Source organism: Argopecten irradians, chromosome 11 (genome assembly GCF_041381155.1).
Source record: "Argopecten irradians isolate NY chromosome 11, Ai_NY, whole genome shotgun sequence".
NCBI classification, from domain to species: Eukaryota; Metazoa; Mollusca; class Bivalvia; order Pectinida; family Pectinidae; genus Argopecten; species Argopecten irradians.
The window spans coordinates 827344-854984 of NC_091144.1; the positions used below are offsets into that span (position 1 = coordinate 827344).

General features: G+C 38.1%; 2 protein-coding genes across 3 annotated transcripts in view; one reads left to right on the forward strand and one right to left on the reverse strand.

Moving 5' to 3' along the window:
* Positions 1–27641, reverse strand: part of LOC138334250 (monocarboxylate transporter 4-like) — a 48337-nt gene that overhangs the window by 11481 nt on the left and 9215 nt on the right. For both annotated transcript variants that reach the window (XM_069282872.1, XM_069282873.1), the window contains exon 2: positions 1712–1926. In XM_069282872.1, the coding sequence (XP_069138973.1) occupies positions 1712–1919 (208 nt within the window). In that variant the 5' untranslated portion in view covers positions 1920–1926. The remainder of the gene's footprint in view (positions 1–1711; positions 1927–27641) is intronic.
* Positions 10643–11764, forward strand: LOC138335647 (uncharacterized). Its single transcript, XM_069284811.1, has one exon. It carries the CDS (start codon positions 10643–10645, stop codon positions 11762–11764), a length of 1122 nt encoding a protein of 373 aa, XP_069140912.1.

A 27641-nucleotide genomic window follows, 5' to 3' on the forward strand; every position in this document is an offset into this window, starting at 1 on the left:
AACTAGGACACAGTGATAGAAGTATGCCTCAAGATACACTAGGTCACAGCGAAAAAGGTATACCATAAGAAGATACACAAAAACTAGGTCACAGTGATAGAAGTATGCCTCAAGATACACTAGGTCACAGTGAAAAAGGTATACCATAAGAAGATACACAAAAACTAGGTCACAGTGATAGAAGTATGCCTCAAGATACACTAGGTCACAGTAAAAAAGGTATACCATAAGAAGATACACAAAAAAACTAGGTCACAGTGATAGAAGTATGCATCAAGATACACTACATGTAGGTCACAGTAAAAAAGGTATACCATAAGAAGATACACAAAAAAACTAGGTCACAGTGATAGAAGTATGCCTCAAGATACACTACATGTAGGTCACAGTAAAAAAGGTATACCATAAGAAGATACACAAAAACTAGGACACAGTGATAGAAGTATGCATCAAGATACACTAGGCCAGAGTGAAAAAGTATACCTTAAGAAGATACACAAAAACAAGGTCACAGTGAAAAAGTATGCCTCAAGATTCACAAAAACTACGTCATAGTGACAAAGAAGGCCTCAAAATATACAAAAACTAGGTCACAGTGAAAAAAGTTTGCCTCAAGATACACAAAAACTAGGTCATAGTGAAAGACGTATACCTCAAGATACACAAAAACTAGGTCACAGTGATATAGTGTGCCTTAAGATTCACGAAAACTAGATGATCATAGTGAAATCAGTATGCATCAAGATACACAAAAGCTAAGTCATAGTGAAAAACGTATGCCTCAAGATACACAAAAACAAGGTAACAGTTAAAAAGGTATACCTCAAGATACACAAAAACTAGGTCACAGTGACAAAGTAGGCCTCAATATACACAAAAACTAGGTCATAGTGAAAAAAGCATGCCTCAAGATACACAAAAACTAGGTCACAGTGAAAAAGTATGTCTCAAGATACACAAAAACTAGGTCACAGTGACAAAATAGACCTCACAATATACAAAAACTTGGTCACAGTGAAAAAGTATGCAAACAACAGCAATTCCTTTGGATTTATATCGGACGTGCATAATATTATGAAAAATACAATAACGAGATTTTCTTTCGATTAAAAAAAAAACCCTGACGACGACATTCCTTCAAAGGGACGATGGAAACAGTTCATAAAACGTATACTACAAACTCGCGAGGAGGAGAAATGTAGAGAATCTTTGGCGGCTAAAGAAAGTCTACACATATTTGCTAGCATACATACTAAGCTGGGCACACATCCCTTGTGGGAGATCTCTCAACTGAGTGTGAAGGACACATGGCAGATGAGCGACCTTATACACCTATCATTTGTCAGGGAAGCTGTTCCTGTCATTTGTAAAATTATGTGGTAAAACGGTAACTGATATAATGGTACATTTTCTGATAGAATGCCATATTCTGTTTGTCGAGAGGTATCTAATCCTGGAAATCATTATGTTACATTTACGAGCATGAGTGAAACTGATTAAAAAATTATCCTTGGCAGATGATTACAAGATATCGATATATCAGACAACAACTTGGCAGAAATGATGAAATATATCTCAAACGTGATACCTGACATACCTGATCTAGCAAGGAAAAGGAACCTGTAGAAGCTTCTAGTCTAGATAGCATGACAAGTTAATTATACACACCCGGTATTGTTCGGGAGTGTATATAAGTCAATATAATTGTTACCTCCTGAGGTGGTCATACATCCAAACAGAGATCCAGCCATGGCCGTCCTCATGTTGGACTCGTCATATCTCTCCAGCAGGGCCACATGTAGAATCCCCAAGGCACCCATAAAGGCCCCCTCTACAAACATTATCCAAAACGCCCCGAACAACACCACCCATGACCAGCCCTTATCAGGCTGGGACAGGACAGTGCTGGCTTCTCTCATTCTCACACTGCAATGTATATATATAATATGCATAAATATATAATTATATTCTATAGAGCAAACGTGTATGTAGATGCATATTCAAAATTTATTTTTACTTGCAGATTGAATCTGTAGTCACACGATTACGACATTGTTAGTCAGGTTTACGACATCGAACGTCGTAAACCGTTTACGTTGTCTTTGTCAAAAGTGATTAGGTTAATAGACTGTGTATTTTATGTATTATGTATGTTGTATTTAGGTAGGATTATGTGGAATGGCATTTGATGAAGATAAGGCAATAAATAAACAATTGAAATATAAGAAGTGTGACGTAAGTTTGTTTTTCTAAGAAACGAAAATACAAAATATCCAAATATTCAAATTGAACGGATCAGTCGCATCTTTTATCGAATAATTGTTATTTGATAAAACGATAATAATTGAAGAAGAGGTTAGAGTAATTGTTTAAGTTCATTCCACCTACTTATTCTAGTTTACTGTCCTTTCGAATGCTCTTCATTATCACTGAGTTTATATTCCATTACACATGTAAGTCTAATTTATGTCGACCTTACACCAAGATGATTAAATTGCACAACTTATTTTCTCGGTTGTCTCAGTACCGTAACGGCAACCATGTGTGCGTATTATTGGATCACTGGATACAGAAATATCATTTATGTCATGTTTTGATAGTTTTAATGATTCGGGGTATAAGTGTATCGCAAAACCAGTTCACAAATTAGACGCCTTTCATTACGACGCATAAAAATACTGAAAATATTGAAAAGTTGTTTACTTAGCCCTATATCCCATTTCCAGAAAATGGGGTAAGTATCTTTAAAATGCTCTGAACATCACAAAAATCATATCTGGATATTTTTTAGCTTACAAGTAATATACACATATGTAGGTAACTTTTGTAACTGAAGAAAAATAGAAATTTGTCTGTTCCTGTTTTTTTATAGCGAAAAAAAAGTCAATTGTAAGCGGTGGAGCATCTTTAAATCAATTTGTGTCAATAAGCGATTTTGAAGTAGCGCGGGATAATAATTCGGACAACCGCAGTTAATTCGCTCGATTTTGATGGTAAAACCCGAGAGACTCCGAGGAGCGAGTGGACCAATCACAGAGCTTGTATCAAATCGGAGACGACAAACAAAAATGGACGAGATCGGTGATCTGTTCGGAAGAATCATTCATGATGTAATTTATTGGAAATATTCCATCATTTATTCAGAAACAAAATGTGAGTGCAACAAAAACAGAAAAAAACTAGGTTTGATCGCGATCAAAACACGGGATTTCACCCACTAGGTAATGATATAGGTAATGTTATCGATCAATCGATTGTTTTAATACCTTTTCCCTAACGTGACCATACCCCATTTGGTACACGACCCCTTTTGGTACAAAATTCGGGTTTTCCCGTCTAAAATCCTAGTTACTATCTTTTGTTATTTATACTATTCTGATATGAAAATACAAGTATAAAATGACAATTTAAGCTCAAATTTGACTTCGATCGTCTAGATTATACTCGTATACGCCTACATCGAAATGGGCGAAAGGGCCGTAAATGTTAGCAGTGGGTGCCGTAGAGCCATTCGACGGCTATTTTATGCTACATTGTTATCCGTTTTCATCAAAAGTAAACGCATTAAATGAATCTCTATATCCCTAAAATTCTTCGGATATCATTTCCATAACGATACCTCTTTTATTAGCGTAGATACGCCAGTTTTCTGAGTATAACACCGCAATTCAAACATCCCGCTTCGCCATTTTTGTTTTTACTACCAATGCGCATGCCTCAACGTTGCTGACTAAAACGATCTACCAGGCCAGGTGGTCGGTTGGGGGTTTAATGATCCGGATTTATAGCAAGGATATATATATATATATAGATATTATGTGTTGGTGTCAATTATTACTTTTGTGTTTATTAATCACTTAGATTGTAAGATTACCTACATGTACACCATATGAATGTACTTTTGTCTTAAATCAAATGAGATAATCAAACAGCAGACCAGTGACATTTTCCCAAGACAATGACATACAAATGTACTCAGTACAGATACATGTAACTTAATCCAGATTTGCAGGCAAATACTATTTCATAGATGATAGAGTTCATTACACAAAAACAGCAATAAACTGGATCAGTGTTGAGAATCACCATGGGGATTTAATGTCACATGCAGTCATGGAAAAATATAACATTGAACTTACATGTGCATCCTTGATATTTCATTATATGGAAGACATTGCTCACAAATATTTCATTTATTCTCTCTTTCCCATCATTTAGGAATCAATATTGATATACCAACCAAAATATGGTCAGTGCATAGCATCAAAACTAATATCAATGTGAGGCCATGTATACACATACATGTATAGATAATTCATATTCAAAGTGATCCTGAATTGAACAAAGGTTGATACATTTATTTTCATCTGTAAAAAGAAATTATAAGAATCTTTAAGATTGTGTGTTCAGTATTGTTGTGTTAAAATGAACCTGTACTACCTCCTTAGGCCCTATTGCATCCATTTTGTATCCACCAATCAACTTAATATGCAATTATACAGTGTACCTGCATGTATTACCTACAAGTATAAATGTACATGTACCAGGTATATATTGACTGTACATATACTTTTACCATGCATACTCTATCTTGTGATTCCCAGTATTATAACTTTAAAGAAAGAACAAATTGATATATTTATGAGTGCTGTAATGTATTTACTGAAAGTTAACAGGCATAAGGGCAATTCCAGTTATAAACTAGATCTTTTTTCTTAAAGCCGCATAATCCGTATCTTTCAGGGTCCGCAAAGTAGCATTTCTAAGCTTTGGAGGCGTTAACTTTTGACTTTCTGGCGGACCGCGCATCAGTCTAAAATAAAATTTTGTATATTTATATCTTTGGACCTCTTAACTTTCTAGACTTGTAATTTGGGGAAAGTTCATAACTTTTTAGGGCTATTACACCATATCTTGTCATTGTTTGTTTTACGGACCCTGAAAGATACGGATCATGCGGCTTTAAAAATCATACTTAATTTTACAATAAAACCATTTTCTGAGACATTCACTTCATATATGTTTGTATATGACAATATGTTCCAAAATTATTGTGCTAAATGCTGAATGCTGCAATTTTCAAATGAACAAAAGAAATTTTGTAACAGATGATGAACTCAGGAAATAAAAAAAAGAGATATTATGGTTTCCATGCATTTAATACTGTCTGGTTTTTACATATAAAAAAGGTATGTGTAGCCTCAAAAACTTCTTCCTATGTTCTGGGGTTTTCCATGCCTGCAACATAAACAAAATAGAAAATTAGACATGAAAGATTATACCAGGCTAATGATCTTAACAATATCCAATCATGGCTGGATTATAGGGTATCTTTGTTCCATTATAAGGGAACAAAATGCACTATGTACAGGTAAAAATACAATATTATTGCATTGACATGACCATTATGAGGACTTTTCTTAACCTCTTATTTGTGGTCTTCCAGTAAAAATGGACAGGATATATCATTCCCAATTTTACCATTTTGCAGATAAACTCCCAGATAAAAATGATTTACATATATGTAGCTAAATAATTACATGTAATAAGTTAACAGAAGGTATCTAGTCATTGGTGATTTATATACCCAGTAATTGAATTAAATGGTATTTGTTTTACCATAAAAAATATCTTTAAAAACATACAAATATATATGCTAAAAAATAATTATACATGAATCACATGTATTTGAATCCTCTTAATAAATTGATATGGGAAAATTTAAATATGTAATGTTTTGTAATGCAAACCTTTTAAAATCAATAATGGAAGATTATAACAAAATTGACAGAGTTGTAAAAAAAATTAAAACAGAAAAGTATATAAATTCATTTTGTAATCTAATTACAAAATTATCTTTAAATATCATACATACATAATACATTAAAACATTTTTAATTACCCAATATACCTACATGTATCTATCTATGATTTTGTTTAATTTTTCATATAAATAACATTTATAAATAAGACCTCAACCTTAAAATACAGTTGCATAACAAGATTTTCAGCAAGTGTACTACTATTATGCATTAGTTGTGTATTGAGGGCTAAAAGAAGTCTTATCAAATGAAATACATGCACATTATAAGGTTATAAACAAGTTCTTTTTCACAATATGTAATGTACACTACATGGTACAATTAATAAAATGATCTTATAAAACAAGATACCATATCTTATAATTATGTTCTATTTGCGTTATTTCTAATGCTTCATTTGGAGAATGGATACTGGATAGCAAGTTATAATATGGACTGTTTAGGCATATTATATCAAATTTTATATGCAAATGAGCAGGTGCTTGTTTCGTTTTGATAACATATTTCAAAAAGTTCGGAAAATTGGTATTTAACGGGAATATAGATTGCAGAATACTCTAAAAGAGGTATATACTATTTTAAATCAGTTTATATGAAGAAGTGTAGAGGATATTCCTCATATTTTAATTGTAACACCAAACCGTCTTTCAATTTCACTGAAAAATACGGGAAATGACTCGCCAGATTAGTTAGTGTTTTGAATTGCGGTACTTTTTGAATAATCGTCGGTAAATATCAAAGACAGTCACACAGAATGATGAATGAATACCATACCTTTCGATCAAAGTGCATAAATTAAAATTTCAGCCCACTAATCGAGAATCTCAAAGCAAAATGTCCCGTGTACCAAAAGGGGTCCGCTCGCTGTATCAAAACCGGAAGTGACGTAGTGAGGAATAAAAACCGGTCTATTTTTAGCTTGCAGTTACGACGATAATTTTTTTTATTGTGGACGTACACCCCAAAGGCAGTCCTTGTCAGAAACTGACAAACATTGAATCACAAGGAATGCATATTGAAAATATCGCAAAAAATATGTCAAATTTGTACCAAATGGGGTACAGTGACGTTACGCTTTTTTCCCACTCAGAGTTGAGAATATTAAATTTTGTGAGCATTTTCTATTATTATTTTTATTTTCATAAAAATACCGATTCATGCAATATTATAAGACTCTTTCATATGTGGATATGAAGGATAGGGATATTCTACCCGAGGGTCACAAAATGTAGTAAAACCCGAGGCTTGTCTCGGGTTTTGCAACGTTTTGTGATTCCGAGGGAAGAATATCTCTATCCTTCAGATCCACTTATGAGGTTTGTGAAAAAAATGTTAAAATTTTACCAAGGAAATAAAATTTTGTTGACGCCGTGATTCACGAGGCTTTATTGTATGGGTAGCCATGCAATATAGCCTCAGACGGCATGAGTGTATTGCTCTAGACCAGCCAGTATTACACCCGCAGGTATGAAAGAAAAATAACAGGGGCGTAGGAAGCGGGGGGCAGGGGGGGGCAAACATGTCTTTTTGCCCCCCCCCCCCCCCCCCCCCCCCCCCATTTTCGCCGACTGAAATGTTCTAAAAATGCATATTTGAAAGAAAAAAGAGTCCTCCTGCACAATTTTCGTACTTCATTCTAAAAAAATTTCCGCTGCGCGGCGCATTTCCTAAAACGTTCAAGCACATAATGTTCAAACCTTTAATAGTAGTAATTCAATACACATGAACTACACTAAAAATGTCCATTAAGGGATTCTACGTACTGCATTTGTATTTCAAAAATGTCTCTTAAAAGATTACTTTGTTTATATGTCTTAGCAAGACAATTAATTCATTATTATTTTGAGTTACAAAACAATGTGCCGATGGTGTGAAGCCGGTATGTTCAGATCGAGCAGGGCTGCACAATGATATGACGACACAATTATCACAATTATCATTTTTAAATGCAGGTTACTTTAAATCGAAAAATTACCATGGTAAGACGCTTTAATATCATTAAAATACATCGTTCAACATTCTAAAATCGTAATTTTTTTCCCGGGCGAGACCCCCGGACCCCCCAAACTCCAAAATCTTGCGCCTTCGGACGCTCGCAAATTCATCAAAATGCATTGTAAAACTCATCTTAGCCATTCTAAATCGTAATATTTTTTCCCAGGAAAGACCCCCGAACCCCCATAACACCGAAATCTCGCGCTTTCGGGCGCTCGCAAAATCATCAAAATACACTGTAAAATTCATCTCAGCCATTCTAAACCTTAATATTTTTTCCCAGGAAAGACCCCCGAACCCCCATAACACCAAAATCTCGCGCTTTCGGGCGCTCGCAAAATCATCAAAATACACTGTAAAATTCATCTCAGCCATTCTAAATCGTAATATTTTTCCCGGGGTCGACCCCCAGACCCCAAAATCTCGCGCCTTCGGCGCTCACACGCTAATTTGGCCAGTTTTCGTTAATTTCCTTTTAGCGACCCCACTGTCTATAAATGTGTACAAGGATTATATTTAATGATATATGAAAAAGTATATATGGTTGTGTGTTGAATTAATCTCCTCCTGTAGGTGCGGCGGGGGGGGGGGGGGGGGGGGGTTACAAAGTATTGAGGACCTTTGCCCCCCCATTACGTTTCATCTTCCTACGCCACTGAATAAGTACATAAGCATGCATACATGTAGACAAATACACCCATGCATACATACATGTACATACATACATACATAAATACATACATTTATGCTGTAAATACACACTTAAATAAATATACACATACAAGTACATATCCATATTCACACCATTACACACACACTTTTACACATATACACACGCACCGTTACATATTGTACACACTTATTATCTACATCCAAATACTCTGTTAACATGTATGTTCAACATCTGATCATAATCACTCATTCATCAAACAACATCTATAGTATAAATATAATTGATATGTTTAATTTCCTCACTTAATATTCTCATCATAGTGGGTGAACGATTATTATTTTATTCACATATTTTTCAAATATTCATTCCATCATGGATGCTAATTAGTAATATAAGCATATATAACGAATGCAGGCGGAGGCGCGCGGAGCCTGATCAATTGCACAGAGAGCCAAATTTCCGTGTTGGTCGTACAGTATGTCAACTCTAGTCACATCGATCTGGCTATCTGTACAATTGACCATGCTTTTTGTAATTACTTAAAACATTTTTTGGTAAGTAAGTAGAAGACGGTCAGAGAAAAAAAGTACAGTGATAGATAATCCGGATTTAATACACATTTCCGGATCCATAGCAAAACGGTATTAGGTAGTACCGCATAACATCCGGTTCAAAAACACGAGGTCCTGGATCATAGATGGTAAATACACTTTTGTATATCCACATTTGTATCATGCTTTATCTTGTCTTACATATTAGTCAAAGTATTTTGATTGTCAGTGATTATGAAAAATTGGAAGCTATAGGCAGTGTAACATAATTGTCTGTCATAATCAGCTGATTATGTCAGGATGTTTTTGAGTTCGGAGTATTTTTCTAGGAGGGTTGAAATTTTGGTTCCAGTCAAATGCACTCTCTTATTAACTTGTACAAATAAGTGAAGGTTTTCTGATAAGACAGCTTTAAATATTTCGAAGGCTGATAAGGGTGTCTGTCGTTTGTTTTGGTATTTAATTGTATCCTAACTTTCCATTTGACCCATTTAAAAGTGAAAGTTATTGTGCTGATAAACGGATTTTCATCGTCGTCTACACCAATCAAAATGTCCTTGTCTTCTAAACGTGCGTCAATCAAATTTGCTAATAAATCACATATTAACTGTAATAACTGTGTTGCGAACGGGCAGTGGTAGAACATGTGACTGTGTTTTTGTAACGAAGCTATTTTCCGGAAATTATATTAACCGAGATCTAGACTTTGCCGGGACTTTGCTGGACACGAGATCTCGGGACTGCGCCGAGACTTTCAGTTTTCTACCGGGCCTTGAGAGGTGAGGGTTGTGTTTTTGAATCCTATGTGATTTTTATATATTTGTCGCCCATCCTTTCCCTAATTTGCTGTTATCGTATAGTATTGAAATACATTAACATTACTGTGTGTGTATTTTTCGCGGTCAGTCGATATTTTTGTTATATTTTTGTGTTTGAAATACTTTTGAAATTGTGCAATGTTGGACTTGGCATGTCTCGCCATTAGACGGGTTTCGATAGTAATTAAAAGTCTTCACTCTTGTGTTGAGAGCCGTTGGTAGGCTGGAAAAGAGTGGGAGCCTCCGTTAGTGAGTTTCGGGGAAGCCGTTCAGGAGATATTTTCATAATCTTTGCTGGAGAACGGTGTTTGTGAAATTGGAGGTAAAACTATCGATAATCGGCCCGTGTGTAGCGCCACGTGCTCGGTCTTTCATTCATGGGTGTAGTGTTTGAATTCATAAATGCTCCCTCGGTATACTTGAAATATAGTATGCTTCCTGAGCATGCGCAAGGAGAGTAATAAAAGCAAGTGGACACCAGCAATGGCTTTGTGACATGTGTTTAATCACGACTGATTAGATTCGAATCTGAAACCATCCCAAATGGGAATATAACATATGGCGACGAGGATGGGATCCCTATTTGTTTAAGGGACACATTTTGAAATGGCGGCGTCTGTCAATGCGGATATCGGAGGGATTCCCCAGTTTGAGTGTCATGGTGAACCAACGTCAATCGGGGCAAGATGAAAAAAATGGCGTAGGGCATTTGAATTGTTCGTGACAGGTAACGTGGTTACAGATCCTGAACAGAAGAAAGCGTAATCATTGCATTGCGGAGGAATGCAGATGCAAGACATATTTTACACGTTCCCTAATGTAACTCTAGGGACCACACAAACTGTTTATTCGGTGGCGTTAGATCAGCTAGACCAGTATTTCAACCCCCAAGTCAATGTTCCATTTGAGAGACATTTATTCAGAAATATTTCACAGCAGCCCTCAGAGACAATTGATCAATTAATAACACGATTGCGCCAAAAAGCGGAGTTCTGTGATTTTATTGATGTCAACGGGCAAATGCGGGATCAGGTGATAGAAAAATGTTTATCTCACAATCTAAGGAGGAAATTACTTCAAAAAGGGAGAAATCTGACTTTAGACCAATTACAGACGGTAGCTAGAGCGATGGAAACTAGTGAAAATCAGGCCGTTAGTATTGAAGGTACTACACCACGTGGTGAGCAGGTCAATCGAGTGCACCAAACTAGCAAGCGTCGGAGTGATTCTGATCGCCAAACCGGAAACCGGAAGCAATGTTATCGTTGTGGAAGTAATGCACATTTGCAGAAGTCTGACTCGTGTTCTGCGAAGGATAAGGAATGTTTCAAGTGTCACAAGATAGGACATTTCTCAAAAATGTGCAAGACTAAACCCGAAGCGTACCAGGGAACACCAAAACACAAAAGAAAGACACCAAGCAAACAAAAGGTACGTTTAGTTGAAACAAGTGATGATGACTATGCTTTTTCAATTGGTGACGATTGTAAACAACCCACAGTTCCAGTCAGTATTGGAGGGATACATGACGTGCCTATGATCATTGACTCTGGTTCCAGCTGTAACGTTATAAGTAAACAGCTATGGGAAAATTTGAAAACCAAACATGTAGACTGTGTGTCGGGAAAATCTGAAAAGAAACTCTACGTGTACGGAAGTGAGAAATCCATGGACGTAATGGGATGTTTCGTGGCACAAGTCTCAGTGGGTAACAACGGTAGGTCTATAAGCGCAGAGTTCACTGTGGTGAAAGGGAAAGGTCAAGCCCTCCTGGGTTACAAGACGGCAACTGAACTGGGTGTGTTAAAAATTGGTGTCAATAATGTAAACACGGTACAACAATTAGTGCCTGATGAACAAGTAGAGAAATACAAATCGTGCTTCAGTGGCCTTGGGATCAACTAGACATTCCTATTGATGAGACAGTTAAACCAGTAGCACAGAATATGCGGAGGATACCGTTTGCACTCAGAGATAAACTGGAAGCCAAACTTGAGGAACTTGAGAAACTTGATGTGATTGAGAAACCTGAAGGCCCCACTCCCTGGGTTTCGCCAGTGGTGGTTGTTCCAAAAGGTCAGTCTGATATTCGTCTGTGTGTTGATATGAGAAGAGCAAATGAGGCGATCATCAGAGAACGACACCCTATACCTACAGTAGAAGAGGTACTGTATGATTTGAACCAAAGTACAGTGTTCAGCAAGTTGGACATTAAGTGGGCATTCCATCAACTTGAACTTAGTGAAGCATCCAGGTCGATAACTACATTTGTTACTCACCAAGGGCTTTATCGCTATAAGAGACTCATGTTTGGGATTTCTTGTGCACCTGAAATGTACCAACGTGTCATTTAGCAGGCTCTACATGGATGTGCTGGGGTACGCAATATCTTTGATGATATTATTGTACATGCTCCTACAGTTGAGGAACACGATGCAAGATTAGAGGCTCTACTCCAGACAATTCAGGGAAAAGGTTTGACCTTGAATAGAGAGTAATGTGAGTTCCGTATGACAGAGTTGATGTTTATGGGACATTTGTTATCAGCCAGAGGAATTGGTCCAGACGAGGAAAAGGTCAGAGCAGTGATTGAGACGAGACAGCCAAACAGTCCAGCCGAGGTAAGAAGTTTTCTCGGACTAGTGAACTATTTTGGAAGGTTTATCCCTGATTTGTCTACAGTGGTTGAACCACTTAGTAGGCTTACCAAGAAAAGTAAACCATTTGTATGGCAAAGCGCACAGGAAACTGCGTTTAGAGAGTTGAAAGCTAGATTAGCTTATACCAAGACCTTGGGGTACTTTGACCGTAAAGCCAAGACTATCTTAGTCACTGATGCCAGTCCTGTCGGATTGGGCGCTGTCCTTGTGCAGGAAATAAATGGTGAGCATCGCGTTATATGCTACATCTGTAAGAGCTTGACCAACACAGAGCGTAGATATTCTCAGACGGAACGAGAAGCTCTCGGAATAGTTTGGGTATGTGAGCGGCTACACATGTACTTGTATGGTACAAAATTTGAATTACACACAGACCATAAACCACTGGAATGCATTTATTCTGCTACATCTGCTGTCAAGGCAAGTGCTCGTATACACCGTTGGGTTCTGAGACTTCAACCCTACCATTACACTGTGAAGTACATACATGTACCTTGGTCGAAAAACATAGCAGATAGTTTGTCAAGGCTGATTAGTGACAAGTCCAAGGGAGACAACTCTGGTAACCTTATGGACAGTGTCACAGCAGGTGATGATGAATATGTGAGATTTGTGGCCAAGACTGCAACACCTAGAGCTATGACTACTCGTGAAATAGAGGAAGCGTCCGCAGTAGATCCGGAATTGATCGATGTGAGGAAATGTTTACAGAACAATCAGTGGCACAGGTTGGAGAACAAACACTATCTACCTATCAAAGATGAGCTGTGTGTTATAGGAAAACTCGTATTGCGCGGCACCAGGATTTTAATTCCAACCAGTCTGTCCAATAAGATACTAGAGATCGCGCATGAGGGACACCCTGGTGTAGTTTGTATGAAACGACTTCTCCTTACTAAGGTATGGTGGCCAGGAATAGACAAAGATGTGGAAAGATTTTGTAAAACATGTCATGCATGTCAAGTAGTTGGTATGCCTCAAGCACCTGAAACAATGAAACCAACAGAACTACCTACTGGCCCATGGCAACACGTATCAGCAGATCTCATGTCGCTCCCATCTGGAGATTACTTATTTGTGGTTGTAGACTATTACAGTCGATATTATGAGATCCACACCATGAGGACGACAACTACGGAAAGGATCATCCGGAGCTTGAAACAAATATTCTTGATTCATGGATTACCAGTCTCTATAACTACAGACAACGGACCACAATTTATCAGTGGATTGTTTGCTGATTACCTGGCAGAACAGGGGATTGAGCACAGAGGAGTTACGCCCCTTTGGCCGCAAGCTAATGGGGAGGTAGAGAGGCAAAATCGGTCTCTCCTAAAAAGAGTAAGGACAGCCCGGATAGAGAAAAGAGACTGGAGAGAGGAGATAGACAAATATTTGATGTGTTACAGAACAACACCTCATTCTGTTACTTTTGTGAGTCCAGCTGAACTGTTATTCAAGCGCAAGTTGAGGACACGTTTACCAGGAATTGAGGAGTATCCAGGAGAGGATATCGATGTACGCGATCGCGACAGTGAACAAAAAGGAAAAAGTAAAATATATGCGGACAGAACGCGAAATGCTAAAGTTAGAAGTGATGTTAACGCTGGAGACACTGTTCTTCTAAAGCAGGAGAGACAAAATAAACTAACTCCAACATTTGAGAAGGAACCATATAAAGTTGTTACCAGGTCAGGTAACATGATAGTTGTCGGAAACGATGATGTACAATACCGTAGAAACATTACAAAAGTGAAAAGGTACCATGAGCGCGAGAAGGATGTTGGTGAGACTCAAGAGCAGCCCAATATTCATAGGGAACACAACACGACAGAGATGCGCGCTCCAGTTGAGATTGAGAATCGGGCAACATCGCGCCAAGACTGTGTAATACCTGGCGATGATCGTGCAACACCTCGCGAAGATCGTGCAACACCTCGTGAAGATCGTGCAACACCTCGCGAAGATTGTGCAACACCTCGCGAAGATCGTGCAGCACCCTATGAGCGCCCAGTGAGGTCTACAAGACTTCCGTCGAGGTTCAAAGACTTTGAAGTGACCATCACATGAACTTGGTTAAAAGTTATTAATCTTACTCGATACGTTTACACGTATATTAGTATTGTGTTGCTATAAGCAGTGTTATATTTTCAGTTTGTTATCAAAGACTGTTTAAAGATTTAAAGTTTTGCAGTTTTAGGTGTTCAAAGTTAATGGTTCATAACCAATATGAGAATTGTGAAGGGTAAAGTTATTTTCTGGAAAAGGAGGGATGTAGTGTTTGTATCATTTGATAACAATTCATAAATGCTCCCTCGGTATACTTGAAATATAGTATGCTCCCTGAGCATGCGCAAGGAGAGTAATAAAAGCAAGTGGACACCAGCAATGGCTTTGTGACATGTGTTTAATCACGACTGATTAGATTCGAATCTGAAACCATCCCAAATGGGAATACAACAATGGGTAGGAGTTAAAGCTGATAGCGAAAACGTGGGAATTTTAGCAGCAAAACTGTCCATTACACACTACTTCCCACTGAGCAATGCGGGTATTTTCTTGTTGTCGACTTTACACATGTTAAATGTTAATAAACTGTAAAATGAATTTGATGTCGTCCATTGTCCATACTCACTAGTACCTTTGAATCTTATAGCGAGACATAGGAATCTGCAAGCTAACGCGGCAGTCGAACCCAAGACAAAACAAATTAATTGTATCCTTCTACTCTATGCTAATGACGACGGTCGTAGCAAATTTCTATCTGGGCATTACACGTGTGACATTTACCATTGGATCTGTTCATGATTCTTAATTTATATTCAGTGTATATAATTTTGTGCATACATTTCCAGTTAAATTCTTTTATCTTGTTTGTTGCTGTCATTTTACCTAAACTGTTTGTCCAAATTATTTTCCAATTAAAAGTTCTTTGAAGTTCAGTTTCTCATTTAGATTCTGCTTTTGGTCTATTGTTTGGTAACATGACATGTTGTACCATTTGCATTTAAGAATCTTTTGAATTCATGGTTTTAGTGTTACATTTCTGTCTAAGTGTCATTATTAAATGGATATAATTTGTTTGGGATTTGATGCTTGAGTATCTACAACCTCTTGGTTATCTTCTTTTAGAATTCTAATAAAATTTCTTGGAATTGATTTTTTTATCTGAGCATACTATACAAGTTTTTCGAAATGTCTCACTTACTATGAAATCAATATTTTCAATATCCCAAATATCGGAACTTTTTTTTGAATAATGAATATTACCAAAGAGATTTTTGTTAAGTACATCAGTTTTACTGTATACCTGTATTTGAACTTAACTTAAAAATTTGGACCATGCCTTTAGACAATTTAAATAAAATTTAGAAATTGTTTGTTCATTGATTATGCCTTTTAGATCTGAGCAGGAGCATAGAAAGTATTCATATCCAAACTAGTCCAATTTTCTTAAAATATGTTTACCAATTATACTCCATTTATCCATATTTGAATGGAGTTTTTTGAAAATTGTTTTTAACTGTTTACACTGTATGAAGGTTTCAATGTCTATCATTCCCATTCCTCTATTCTCTATATTACTACAACATATCTTTCTATCTAATTGATGTGTTTTCCAAACCCACACAAAGTTCCAAATGAGGCTGTTCAATTCTTGTAAATATTTCTGAGGAATCCCTCGAGCTTCAATTTCATATCCAATCGTAGATATTATAAAGGTTTTGATAATAAGTATTTTTCCTTTGATTGTTAGATTTCTTGTCTTGCAGATATGTATACAATTTTCTAATTTTGTCATTTTTGTTCTCCATATTTTATCATCATCAATATCATACCCGTGATGGACTCCAGAGTTTTGACATTTGTTGTAGTCCATTTAATCAAGTCAAAAGTTGGATTTTTATTTCTGGAAGCCCTAATGTATAAACCTTCAGTGTTTTCGTACTATATTTTTGCACCAGACTCCTTTTCATATAATTTCAAAATTTCAAAGGCATGTGTGATGGAATGGTCATTTTCATTATTAAAGTTGAGTATCATCTGCAAACATAGTTATGTTTGCTTCTCTATTTTCATGGCTTGGTAGCTTAACACCTTTTATATTTTGATTGGCTCTAATTGCACAGGCAAGAGGCTCAGCTTGAATTTTATACAAGAGCGGGCGATTGGGCAGCCCTGTCGCGCAGATCTTGAAATATCGAAATATTTTGTAGTAAATCCATTTGTTTCAATGCAAATTTTCGAATTTTTTAGAAGCATACATATCCATCTTCAAAAAGTGTTCCCAAAATTATTGTTTTAAGCAATGCATGACCCATTCCCATTCCATTCTATCAAATGCCTTTTGCTGATCTAAAAAAATAATTGAGCCATTTTGATTTTCCATATCTGCATATTCTATAATATCTTAAATCATTCTATTTGCTTCCATTATATTTCTTCCCGGAACAAAACCAAATTGATCGGGGTGAATTAGTTTTTTCAGAACTGGTTTTAGTCTGTTAGCTAATATTTTAGCATTAATTTTGTAATCAACATTAAGTAATGTAATAGGTCGCCAGTTCTTTATGTATTCCCGATCACCCTTTTTAGATAATAATTTAATGAATCCTTTGTTTTGAGTTTTTGTGAGTTTGTTGTTGTCAAGTATCTTTTTAATCAATAAGATGAATTCATTTTTATTATATCCCAACATATCTGGTAGGATTTACTGATTAGCCCATCTTCTCCAGGTGTTTTATTTCTCTTAAGTGTTTTAATTGCTTTTTCAATTTCTTTTTGTTCTACAGGTCTGTCAACAAAATTGCGTTCCTCATCTGATAGCCTATTTTCTATATGTTCTGTTAAATCACTCCCTTCATCCCAACCTTCAGACCTAAAAAGGTTTTCATAAAAGGCTCTTTGTTCGTCTAGTATATTTTTATTCCAGTCTTGTACTTACCATCCCCGCCTTTGATTCTGTACCATTGCTTGTTTTCACCATTTGTTTTTCAAGACTAAAACAATATATACTACATTTTTCATTTTCTTCATACGATTTTACTCTACATCTTATTCGGGTAGCGTCACTTTGATTTGTGTAAAATTGTTTTTTTTTAATTTTATTGATTTCATCCTTGTTCTCAGAATTCTCAATTTCAATTTTTTCTAGCTTTTCTTCAAGATTATGTTGTTTCCTTTCTTGAAACATTCAGTGTTTTACTTACTTCAATACAAGTTTTCTTAATTTTCAACTTTGTTATATCCCACCACTCTAAGATATCATCATAAAGGTTTATCTCGTCTTTCCAAACTATCCGGCAGGTGTTAAAAGTGTTCTTAAAAAAATCTGGTTGGAGATAAACCTGAAGATTCATTTTCCATGTGCCAGGACCCTTCTCTTTTTGTTTTGATAACAGTTTAAAGGATATAAGATCATGGTTACTGTATGGACAGTGTTTAATTTTCTCTTAAAAAATATTTGGGTTTAATGTATCTTCAATTAATATCAAATCAATTTTGGATTTCAATTTTACCTCTTTGAAATGTGTATCTTATAGTGTTTGGGTTTTTCTCACGCCATATGTCTTTCAGATTATGTTTGTGACATAAATGATTTAAGTTCTTTGCTACCAATATCAGCAATGAGCGGTGGAGGTAATATATCTACATTTTTGTCGATGACACAATTACAATCACCAATAATTATTTTTTTCATTTGAATTTCTAAATGCTCTTGGTATAATTCTTATGAAATCTTTCCTTTCTGTGACTTTGTTTGGGACAGTATATATATTGATAATATCATAACTTTTACTTCCACATTCTAACGTACAGGCCAATATTCTACCTTGTTGGTCCCGGTAATATTCCTGTAATGATGTGATATCAGTATTTATTTTCCAAAGTACTGCCACCCCCTTGAGTCATTAGTCCCATTATTCCATAAACTTCCACACCCTCCATGACCTTTCCAATTAATTACTCCATGTGTCGATGTCTTCATTAGTGCAGTGTGTTTCTTGTAGACATATTATGTCATACTTTTGATTCATTATCCAGTTATATAATCTTTCTCTTTTCTTTGTATTTCTTAATCCATTAGTATTTAAACTTGCTAAATGTAAGCTGTGCTTATTATTCATATTTCAATTTGATCAATATGTAATGTAGGTAATGTTAAGTTTACATCTTGGTTCTTGATCTTGTCCGACATTGAACGGGAGAAAAGTAGTCAACAACAGCCAGAAAATAGTGACAATGTAAGAGGGGAGAAACGACTTGTCATTATGTGAACAAGCTTTACATACAATCGCTGTCTTAAACAAAAGTGGATGTTATTTATTGTGTACATGTATCAGTTTCAAGGCGAAACGCTTTGGATGACGGTCTCTCAGAAGGTGGCGTTGACTGACTGCTGAGAAAGCGCTTCTTGTTTCGCGACCTCTCCTCCCCGTCATCTGGGCGATCTCCATCCTCACTGTACGCTAGGTGTTTCATGATGGTGTTGAGGAGGGCCTCAGCACCCTTCTTGTTAATGTGGATACCGCTAGGGTCGTTGGGGTTGTAGTTATTTTTTTATCGGAGTGCCATTTAAAACAAATGCACTATGGGCTTCGATTTTTGTGAGATTGTCTTATCTTTGACATAATTTGTTGTTAAATTTGTTCACTGATACCACACTTTCATTGAATTCTTGTGTGCGAATATTTTTACCTTTTCGCGGGATGTCTCTGCAGATACCAATGGTTGCCTCCGGGAACGCTTTTCGACACTTTTGACATGGCTTCCGTTATGCTTATGTACACTTGATTCAGCTCTTGGACATGTTTCGATATGTCATTGGTTCCAAGGCATACGACCACTTGATTTACCTCGAAATCTTTGGTAGATTCAACAACTTTGTCAATGTTGATGTGAATGCCTTCAAAAGTCGCGCCTGATATCGACACGTTATCAACCTTCGCTTCCGCTGTCTAAGCGTTTTACAGTTTGAGGCCCCAATAATGAGGCTACGACTCGGTATGGAAGATTCATTTTGACCTTCAAGGATTTGTGGAGCATATTTTCCGAAAACATCAGAGGAGTTACACTTAACATTTCTTGACCGTTTCTCCTCTTTAAGGGCAACGATATGACGGGGTGGTCTGTTTCATTGCACCTTAAAACACGGAGTTCTGTTGTTTGTCCAGCAAAGATACGTATTGTAAATCTACCAAATGTTGTTTTGCTAAAATTTAACTAATTGTATGTATCTAGTTCCCCCTACGCTTTTTTAAGTCAAATTGGAGCCAATGCCGAAATGAAGAAGGAGTTGGACGAATAAAAAATGATGATTTATGTACATTGACAATTTAAATAAAATCTGTGTGAGCATGTTGATTAGAAATTGTTTGTTCTATTAGCAGGGTCATATGAGGACGTGCAAGGTTTGATGGTGGAGGAAAGTCGGAGTACCCAGAAAAAACCACCTTCCAGCGGTCAATACAATCCAGAGGTGGAGAGATTGTTGTGATATGTCGAGACATCTTCACAACTCGGTCACCGCGGCCCCCTGTGTGTGACCACGTCAAAGATCTCGCAATTAAATGAGCCAATATCTTATATTTCAAGCTATCATAAAGTACTTATTTTGTTATACTCAGCTGGTACTGAGATATAATGAACATGCACATGTGGACAATAAAAGGGTCAAACCAAAAACAGATTTGTGGAAAATCCCCCCTCATCCTAGCTTTAGTGACGGATGAGGAGGATTCTTTGAGATCAGCCGGAGGCTGAGGAGGTTGAGATAGCATTTCCGCTCCTGCGCACTAACCTTGCCTCGTTTTAGAGAGAAACTATTTATATGTAAATGAGCCAGTCTACCTCCATGCGGATCTCCTGAAAACCCCATACTTGAAAGCTAGACTATGAACGCTACTGGGTGGGGTAACAGGGAGGGACCAAACTCAACCCCCTCAGCCTCCGGCTGATCTCAAAGAATCCTCCTCATCCGTCACTAAAGCTAGGATGAGGGGGGGATTCTTTTCCGATAGCCTCCGGCTTTCGGGGGTTGAGATAGCAAGTTGAAAGAGTGTGAATATGTCTAAAAGAAAAACCAAACACCATACTGTCAACCATAATAATGTATATTTCAACAAACAATGGTAATGGGAAAACTCCCAAGATATGGTCAATAACTAGGTCAACATTATATCATCAGTGCAAGACCTTCTCAAGTAACCTGTCCGCGCGAGAGCACTGCGTCCGCAAACTGACTGTCGGCAACCACCACGTCCCTTCGATAGAAGGTGGCGAAAGTACATGAATTTGTCCAATTAGCTGCCTGAAAAATGTCATGAAGTGGCACGCCAGCATGGAAAGCGGCCGAAGTAGATGCACTCCTAGTGGAGTGAGCTCGGAAAGCGGAGCTAACACCTGCACTGGATAACACTGTACGAATCCACCGCGCTAGAGTAGCGATACTAACCGCCCTAAAGGTAACATATGACATCAAAAGTTATCGCGTCTTCCTGAGACCACTAGTAACAGATATATAATGCACCAACGTACGGTACACACAAAGTTCTGCGTCAACAAATTTCTTAACACAAACACTGGGCTGAGTCCTTCCTGGACCCGATGTTTTTAACAGAGTCACAATATGAAAAATACAACCATCCGTAATGTCCTGCATATGATCCAGACTTAATGAAACCAAGGTCTGAGCACGTTGGGCTGTAGTAAGTGCCAGAAGCATAACCACCGAAAGGTTAAGTCCTTCAGAGAAAGTGCTTCTAAAGGGTAAAGAGTTCTAATATATGTTAAAACAACACTTACATCCCAGGTAACCCGATATTTAGGCTTCGGAGGATTGACGTTATATAAGCCCTTCATAATCCTGGTAATAATAATACAGTGGAACCTCCCAAAACCGAACCTTCTCAAAACCGATCACCTCTAGAAACCGAACATGGATGTCATGTACGGAATGAATTCCTCTTTATTAATAGTATATAAAACTTCCCAAAACCGATCCCTCCCAATTCCGAATACCGGACCGATTTTGAGATCGGAATAGTCAAATGTAACTAAAATACACTTCTGAAAACCGACCTTACCTGAGCGACACCGATAGATTGCATTGAGGTCTGATCAACCGACCGTGAAATACACACGTACCTGTACCATAGTTGTTGCATGCCATGTCCTGGGGCATGTATACAGATGTGAAGGCTATATAGGTACACGGTAATTATACCAGAGATGGTGGTGTAATTATTTAATCATGCCTATTGTTTAGATATCTAACGAAGGTCTACCATGTGCACGCGGTTTGTTTACTGTAGGAAAACAAGCAGAGCTAGTAATAAAGAGAAAGTTTCGTATTCAAATCACACATTTTTTTTTCATTTATATATATAGTTGTCGGATAATGTAAATTATCTGTATGAAGAAGCCGAAGCCATGTATTGTTTTGGAAAATGACTATGTCATATAATGACCGGCATCGACTTATCATCGTGTAATTAGTCCATATGATTTGATTCTTGACGTAACCGGAAGCGATCGGTCGTATGTAGGTTGCAGACGAGAACATCCCCAAGAACATTCATGCAACTAACTAACTAAACTACGTTTATAAGCGGTAACAAAGCCAAGTTTGCTATAATCCATTCCTTTTAAACGTATGATTCTCTCTTTTGTGATAACATTCTCATTAACAATCAATATCGGTCGGTTTTAACGAACACTAGGCATACATGCGATGCACTAATGTAAGAAACGACTTCTGAATGATTAAATCTGGATCGTGATTATCGGTATTCGGTTCACTTCTCTAAACCGAACCCTCTCTAAACCGGCCGAAATTATATGCATCGACCATGATCGGTTTCGGGAGATTCCACTGTACTATCAAAACACGTCCAAAAATCAATTGTAATGTCTGAAACAGCATTGAACGATGTGTGTTCAAAACACTATAAGACTTCCCTTCTGTGTGTAAGCTGATGACCCTGCGACCAGGTCCCTAGCTGCCCTTGATAGGCCTTTATGCTTGAGGGATTGGCTGATACGAGACAGGCGGTCAGATGAAGCTTTCTGTAAAGTGGATGAGGACGACCATCATGAGGACATGTAACCACCTCAGACTGCACTGGTAGCCGGGCCGGCGACCTAATTAACATATCAAGCAGATTAGGGAACCATGTTTGAGCAGTCCAATGTGGGACAATAATTATAGCCTGTTCAACCCTGTCGGACCATAATTTCTGAAGAATTCTCCCAATCAAACAGAATGGAGGGAAAATATAGGGCCTAAATGAAGTCCTTGATATTGAAAAAGCATCTACATATTCTGACCCTGGGTCAACAGTCCAGGATACATAACGACCAAGCTTACAATTGACCCGTGATGCAAAAAGATCAATGTCAGGTACAAAATATTGTTGACAGACCCTACCAAAAATGGCCGAACTCAGACTCCATTCTGTTTGGCTTGGAGATTCTCGAGATAAGTAATCAGCCTGAACGTTAGCCACCCCAGGGATATGTGCTGCAGATAAATAAATGTCTCTGTTCCAGCACCACAACCAGATCTCTCGAGACAGGTAAAACAATGCACTCTGTCTGCCCCCCAAGTTATTGATGTAGGATATAGCAGATGTGTTGTCACTCTTAATAGCGACATGTACCTGTCTTAAATCTCGACAGAAGGTTTGAAGAGCTAATTGAATGGCTTTAAGCTCCAAAAAATTAATATGTCTACGGGCCTCAGCAGCCTTCCAGCCACCTGAAATCGTTTTCGTACCATGCTGATTGGTACATTCACAAACCGCACCCCAACCATCAAGAGATGCATCCGTAGTCAAGAACACAGTAGGCTTAACCGGGCGTATGGGCTTACCATTCATAGTTTTCAAATTCTCCTGCCACCACCTAACTTCTAAAATACTCTCCTCTGAGAGTGTGACGCGAGAATCATAATCATCCCCCGAATCATTGAGGGCTGAAACCTTATCAGATTCAAGAGATCTGTAGTAAAATGGGCCCAATAAAACTGCCCTGAATACTGAAGTCAGACTGCCAATACGTGAAGCCAATTGCCTAACCATTGGGCTATCCGCAGATACAATATTTTGGCATTTATTCAAAATTTTCACCACCTTATCTTCAGGCAGAAAGACCTTAAATTGTACAGAGTCTAAAATATAGCCCAAATGACATATCACCTGGACTGGATTCAGAACAGATTTTTCAGTATTCACCTGAAAACCTACAGACTCTAACGTAGATGTTAAGCTTAGAGTATCACGAGAGCACTTTTCTTTTTCTTGTGCTCTAGTAAGAGAGTCATCTATATAATAAAAGGTGTTAACTCCCCTGCTTCGCAAAGAGCTGTATACAGGCTTCAGAACCTTTGTGAATACTCGAGGGGCACTGGCGAGTCCAAATGGCAGGGAACAAAAACGATAAAGTTGGCCCCTCCAAAGAAATTTCAAAAATTTTCTATCTCCAGGAGAAATAGCAAGACTGAAATAAGCATCTTTTAGATCAACTGAGGTAAAAAAGTCGCCCTGCTGGATAGCTTCTAAAATAGTCTCCAGTGTTTCCTGTTTAAAGTGTTGATAAAGGACTGACTCATTGAGATAACGCAAGTTAATGACGGGGCGATATTTACCGTTTTTCTTTTGCACAATGAAAATATTTGAAATGAATTCGCCCCACTCGTGTTCACAAAGCTCAATAGCACCTTTACTAAGCATGGTAGTCACCTCATTGTCAATGATAAGCTTCTCCTCATCAGATAACTCTATGGGTTTAGGAACAGTAGACTGAATTGGAATCTCTGTAAATTCAATATGATAACCCTGAACTGTATCAAGGACCCACTGGTCAGATGTTAACTTCTGCCAAACTGGCAGACAACGAGATATTTTGCCGGAAGGAAGATTTTTACTCACCTCTACTGGGTGGAAGCCTTGGCCTTGTCCTGACTCTGGTTGGGGAATGATTGTCGGCGACCTCTCCTGTATCGCCCTCTCTGGCCCCTTCTGTTGTAATATCCCCGGCCGGACCACTGTTGACCCCGACCACTGTCCGTTTTTTATGCCGAATTGTGTCTGTACGTGGCCTTGTGTACCTCATCCAGGTCTTTAATACGTTTGGCTACATTTTTACCAAATAGTTCTGCCCCTATCTGCGTTTCAGAGTTACACAAGCTCTGTAAATGAGAGTGTTTAATGCCACTACGCAACATGAACCGTCTCTTGACTGACATTTCATAATTTAAATTGCAGAGGAGACTCACCGCATTGTTCAGCAGAACCTGTATTTCCTTCATATCCAGATCCTTGAGTCTTAACTTCTCAATCATGAACATAATTGGCGTTAAAGAGTGGGCCAGTAATTCCTGCAGATCCTGCATTAATCTGTCTCGTTCGTGGAACTGGGGTGAGACCATACCCCAAACTTCACTATTAGTTCTAGGCGGAAGCAAGCCCTCGAGATTTTTAGGAATCTTGTACAGCTGTTTCAGCTCTGAAACATCAGCATTCGTACGAACTGCCGTAGTAATGTCCTCAGCAATTTTTGGCTTTGACTGACACACCGCAGGCCCGAGTTTTTTTCTTATCAAAAATGTCCGCCAATTGGAAGGTAAAATTCTCCTCAGGACAGTCCGCTGCCTCAGCGACTGACCCACACTCAGAATCAAAAAACGAAAAGTTCGCTGAACGAACATTCTGACGTACCGGAGCGTCAATCTCATGCTCCGAATTATCACTCTCCAAAACGAAAGCGGAATTGCATTACATGCGTTTCCGGACGACTGCGCCTGCGCAAAGTCCCGCTGACCAATCGCAGCCGTAAGACTATTAATAGCAGTTAATGCAGCTGACATATCGCTGTTCTCCACATTTTCAGCCTTTTTTGAACCCGTTTTACGCTCAGCGAGCTTCGGGATTTTGTAAACGGATGAAAGTCTCCCGGTAGAGCCCTTCCGTTTTTGAGTCTTGCCACCTGCAGTCTTATTTCGAGTATTTTGAGCCGGCGGCTCGGTATCGTCCACCACATTGACGTTAGCAAAGACATGGGCACCCGCGGAGCCCTGTGGTGAAATATCCTCATCGAGGACATGGATATTATTGTCAGAAATTGACAATGAGTCGTCGTGGTCGGAGTTCATGACTAAAAGACCACAAGCAAAAAGGACTACAAACACACCTGAAACAAACAAACACAACGTAAACACCACGAAAAATAATAGCATGCTACCGCAGTATCAAATAAGAACGAATAACAACTGGCTCGCGAGGCATAAAAAACCACAAACACTTACCAATAACCCGAACTGGGAACACGTGTTGTCTGTCGTGCAGCTCAAAGCGAAAAGATGGGGTTTTCAGGAGATCCGCATGCAGGTAGACTGGCTCATTTGCATATAAATAGTTTCTCTTTAAAACGAGGCAAGGTTAGTGCGCAGGAGCGGAAATGCTATCTCAACCCCCGAAAGCCGGAGGCTATCGGAAAAGAACCACCTTTTTGGGCATAAGATTTCATAGCGAGGAAACTGTTTCAGAGCCTACTGAAAACGTTTGAAACACACGCACGACAGAAAGAACGAAAACAGTAGATACCAAACGAAAAGAGCAAACGAAGAAAAAAAGGAAAGAATGAACGAACGAATGGAATTATTATATACACAATGTATCTTGTTTTACATAGGTATCAACCTGTCCTTCCTTCCAACCGTCTATCTATCTGTCTGTGCAGACGTCCTTACAGACAGGACACACGTGATTCCTTACAGACAGGACACATGTGATTCCTTACAGACAGGACATATGTGATTCCTTACAGACAGGACACACGGGATTCCTTACAGACATGGCACACATGATTCCTTACAAAAAGGACACACGTGATTCCTTAGAGACAGGACACACGTGATTCCTTACAGAAAGGACATACGTGATTCTTCACAGACAGGACATATGTGATTCCTTACAGACAGGACATGTGATTCCTTACAGACAGGACACACGTGATCCCGTACAGACAGGGCATATGTGATTCCGTACAGACAGGGCACACGTGTTTCCTTACAGACAAGACACACGTGATTCCTTACAGACAGGACACACGTGATTTTATTAACTCAGACAAACAAACAAACACACGAATAAATGAGACACAGACAGATGGATGGAAAGGCAGACACGCACGATATTTTGATCACAATTCGCACACATTGACGAACAAACAGCGCTGAAAAAGTTGAAAGATAGAACGGCTTACGATTAAATCAATGTGGACATAAATACCACATAAATAAAATGGCATATTTTTATTCTGCCTTCTGAAAAAAATACAGTAAAATCTCAAGTAGTCGAAATTGGTGGGATTATCTTAAAAAAGTTCTACTCATCTGGACTTCGACGCATAAACTGTAGACAATACCCGAAAAACTTTCTGTCGATTTAGCTACATGTTCCTACTGGGTCTAGATAATGCCCATACTTGTAGTTTATTTAATGTTGTCACTTAAAGGTTTTTAGTTCAAAAAGATTGTTGAAATTATATTTTATTGGAATTGATGCAATAAAAATCAACTGAATGGATCACTACCTGTCGTGTCTCTGGACTTTCAAACTTCAAATTTAATTATCAGTCTCTTTACAAAATATTTACAACATTCAACAAATACAACATAGAGGGAAGACAAACTAACTATCTAACTAATATAACTTTGTATGCATACATGTGCAATGAACGGATCACTACCTAAGATGGGATATAAAGTTATACTATGTCTTGAGATGAAATCTAAACATTTTGTGTGATGTATGTGAAGCCGGCTATTGCTCCGAAAACATGATAATTTGTGTCAAGTCAGCTTTACAGTAATCAAACACACATCACTTCTGATACGCCTATAAATGTTCAGCGCGACAAACTTGTAGCCAGCGCGTATAACACAAGCGCCTTACAACTTGATCCCGACAATATCCTACTGGATTATTCTAGACAGGTCTTCTGCGACAAGCTTCATCATTTTGACAATCTCTTTGACCCTAACTTCAGAGGATATGAGGCACATATCCACATGGGCCCTGTCCAACCGTCAAAAAAGAAAAGGTAGAACCCCCCCCCCC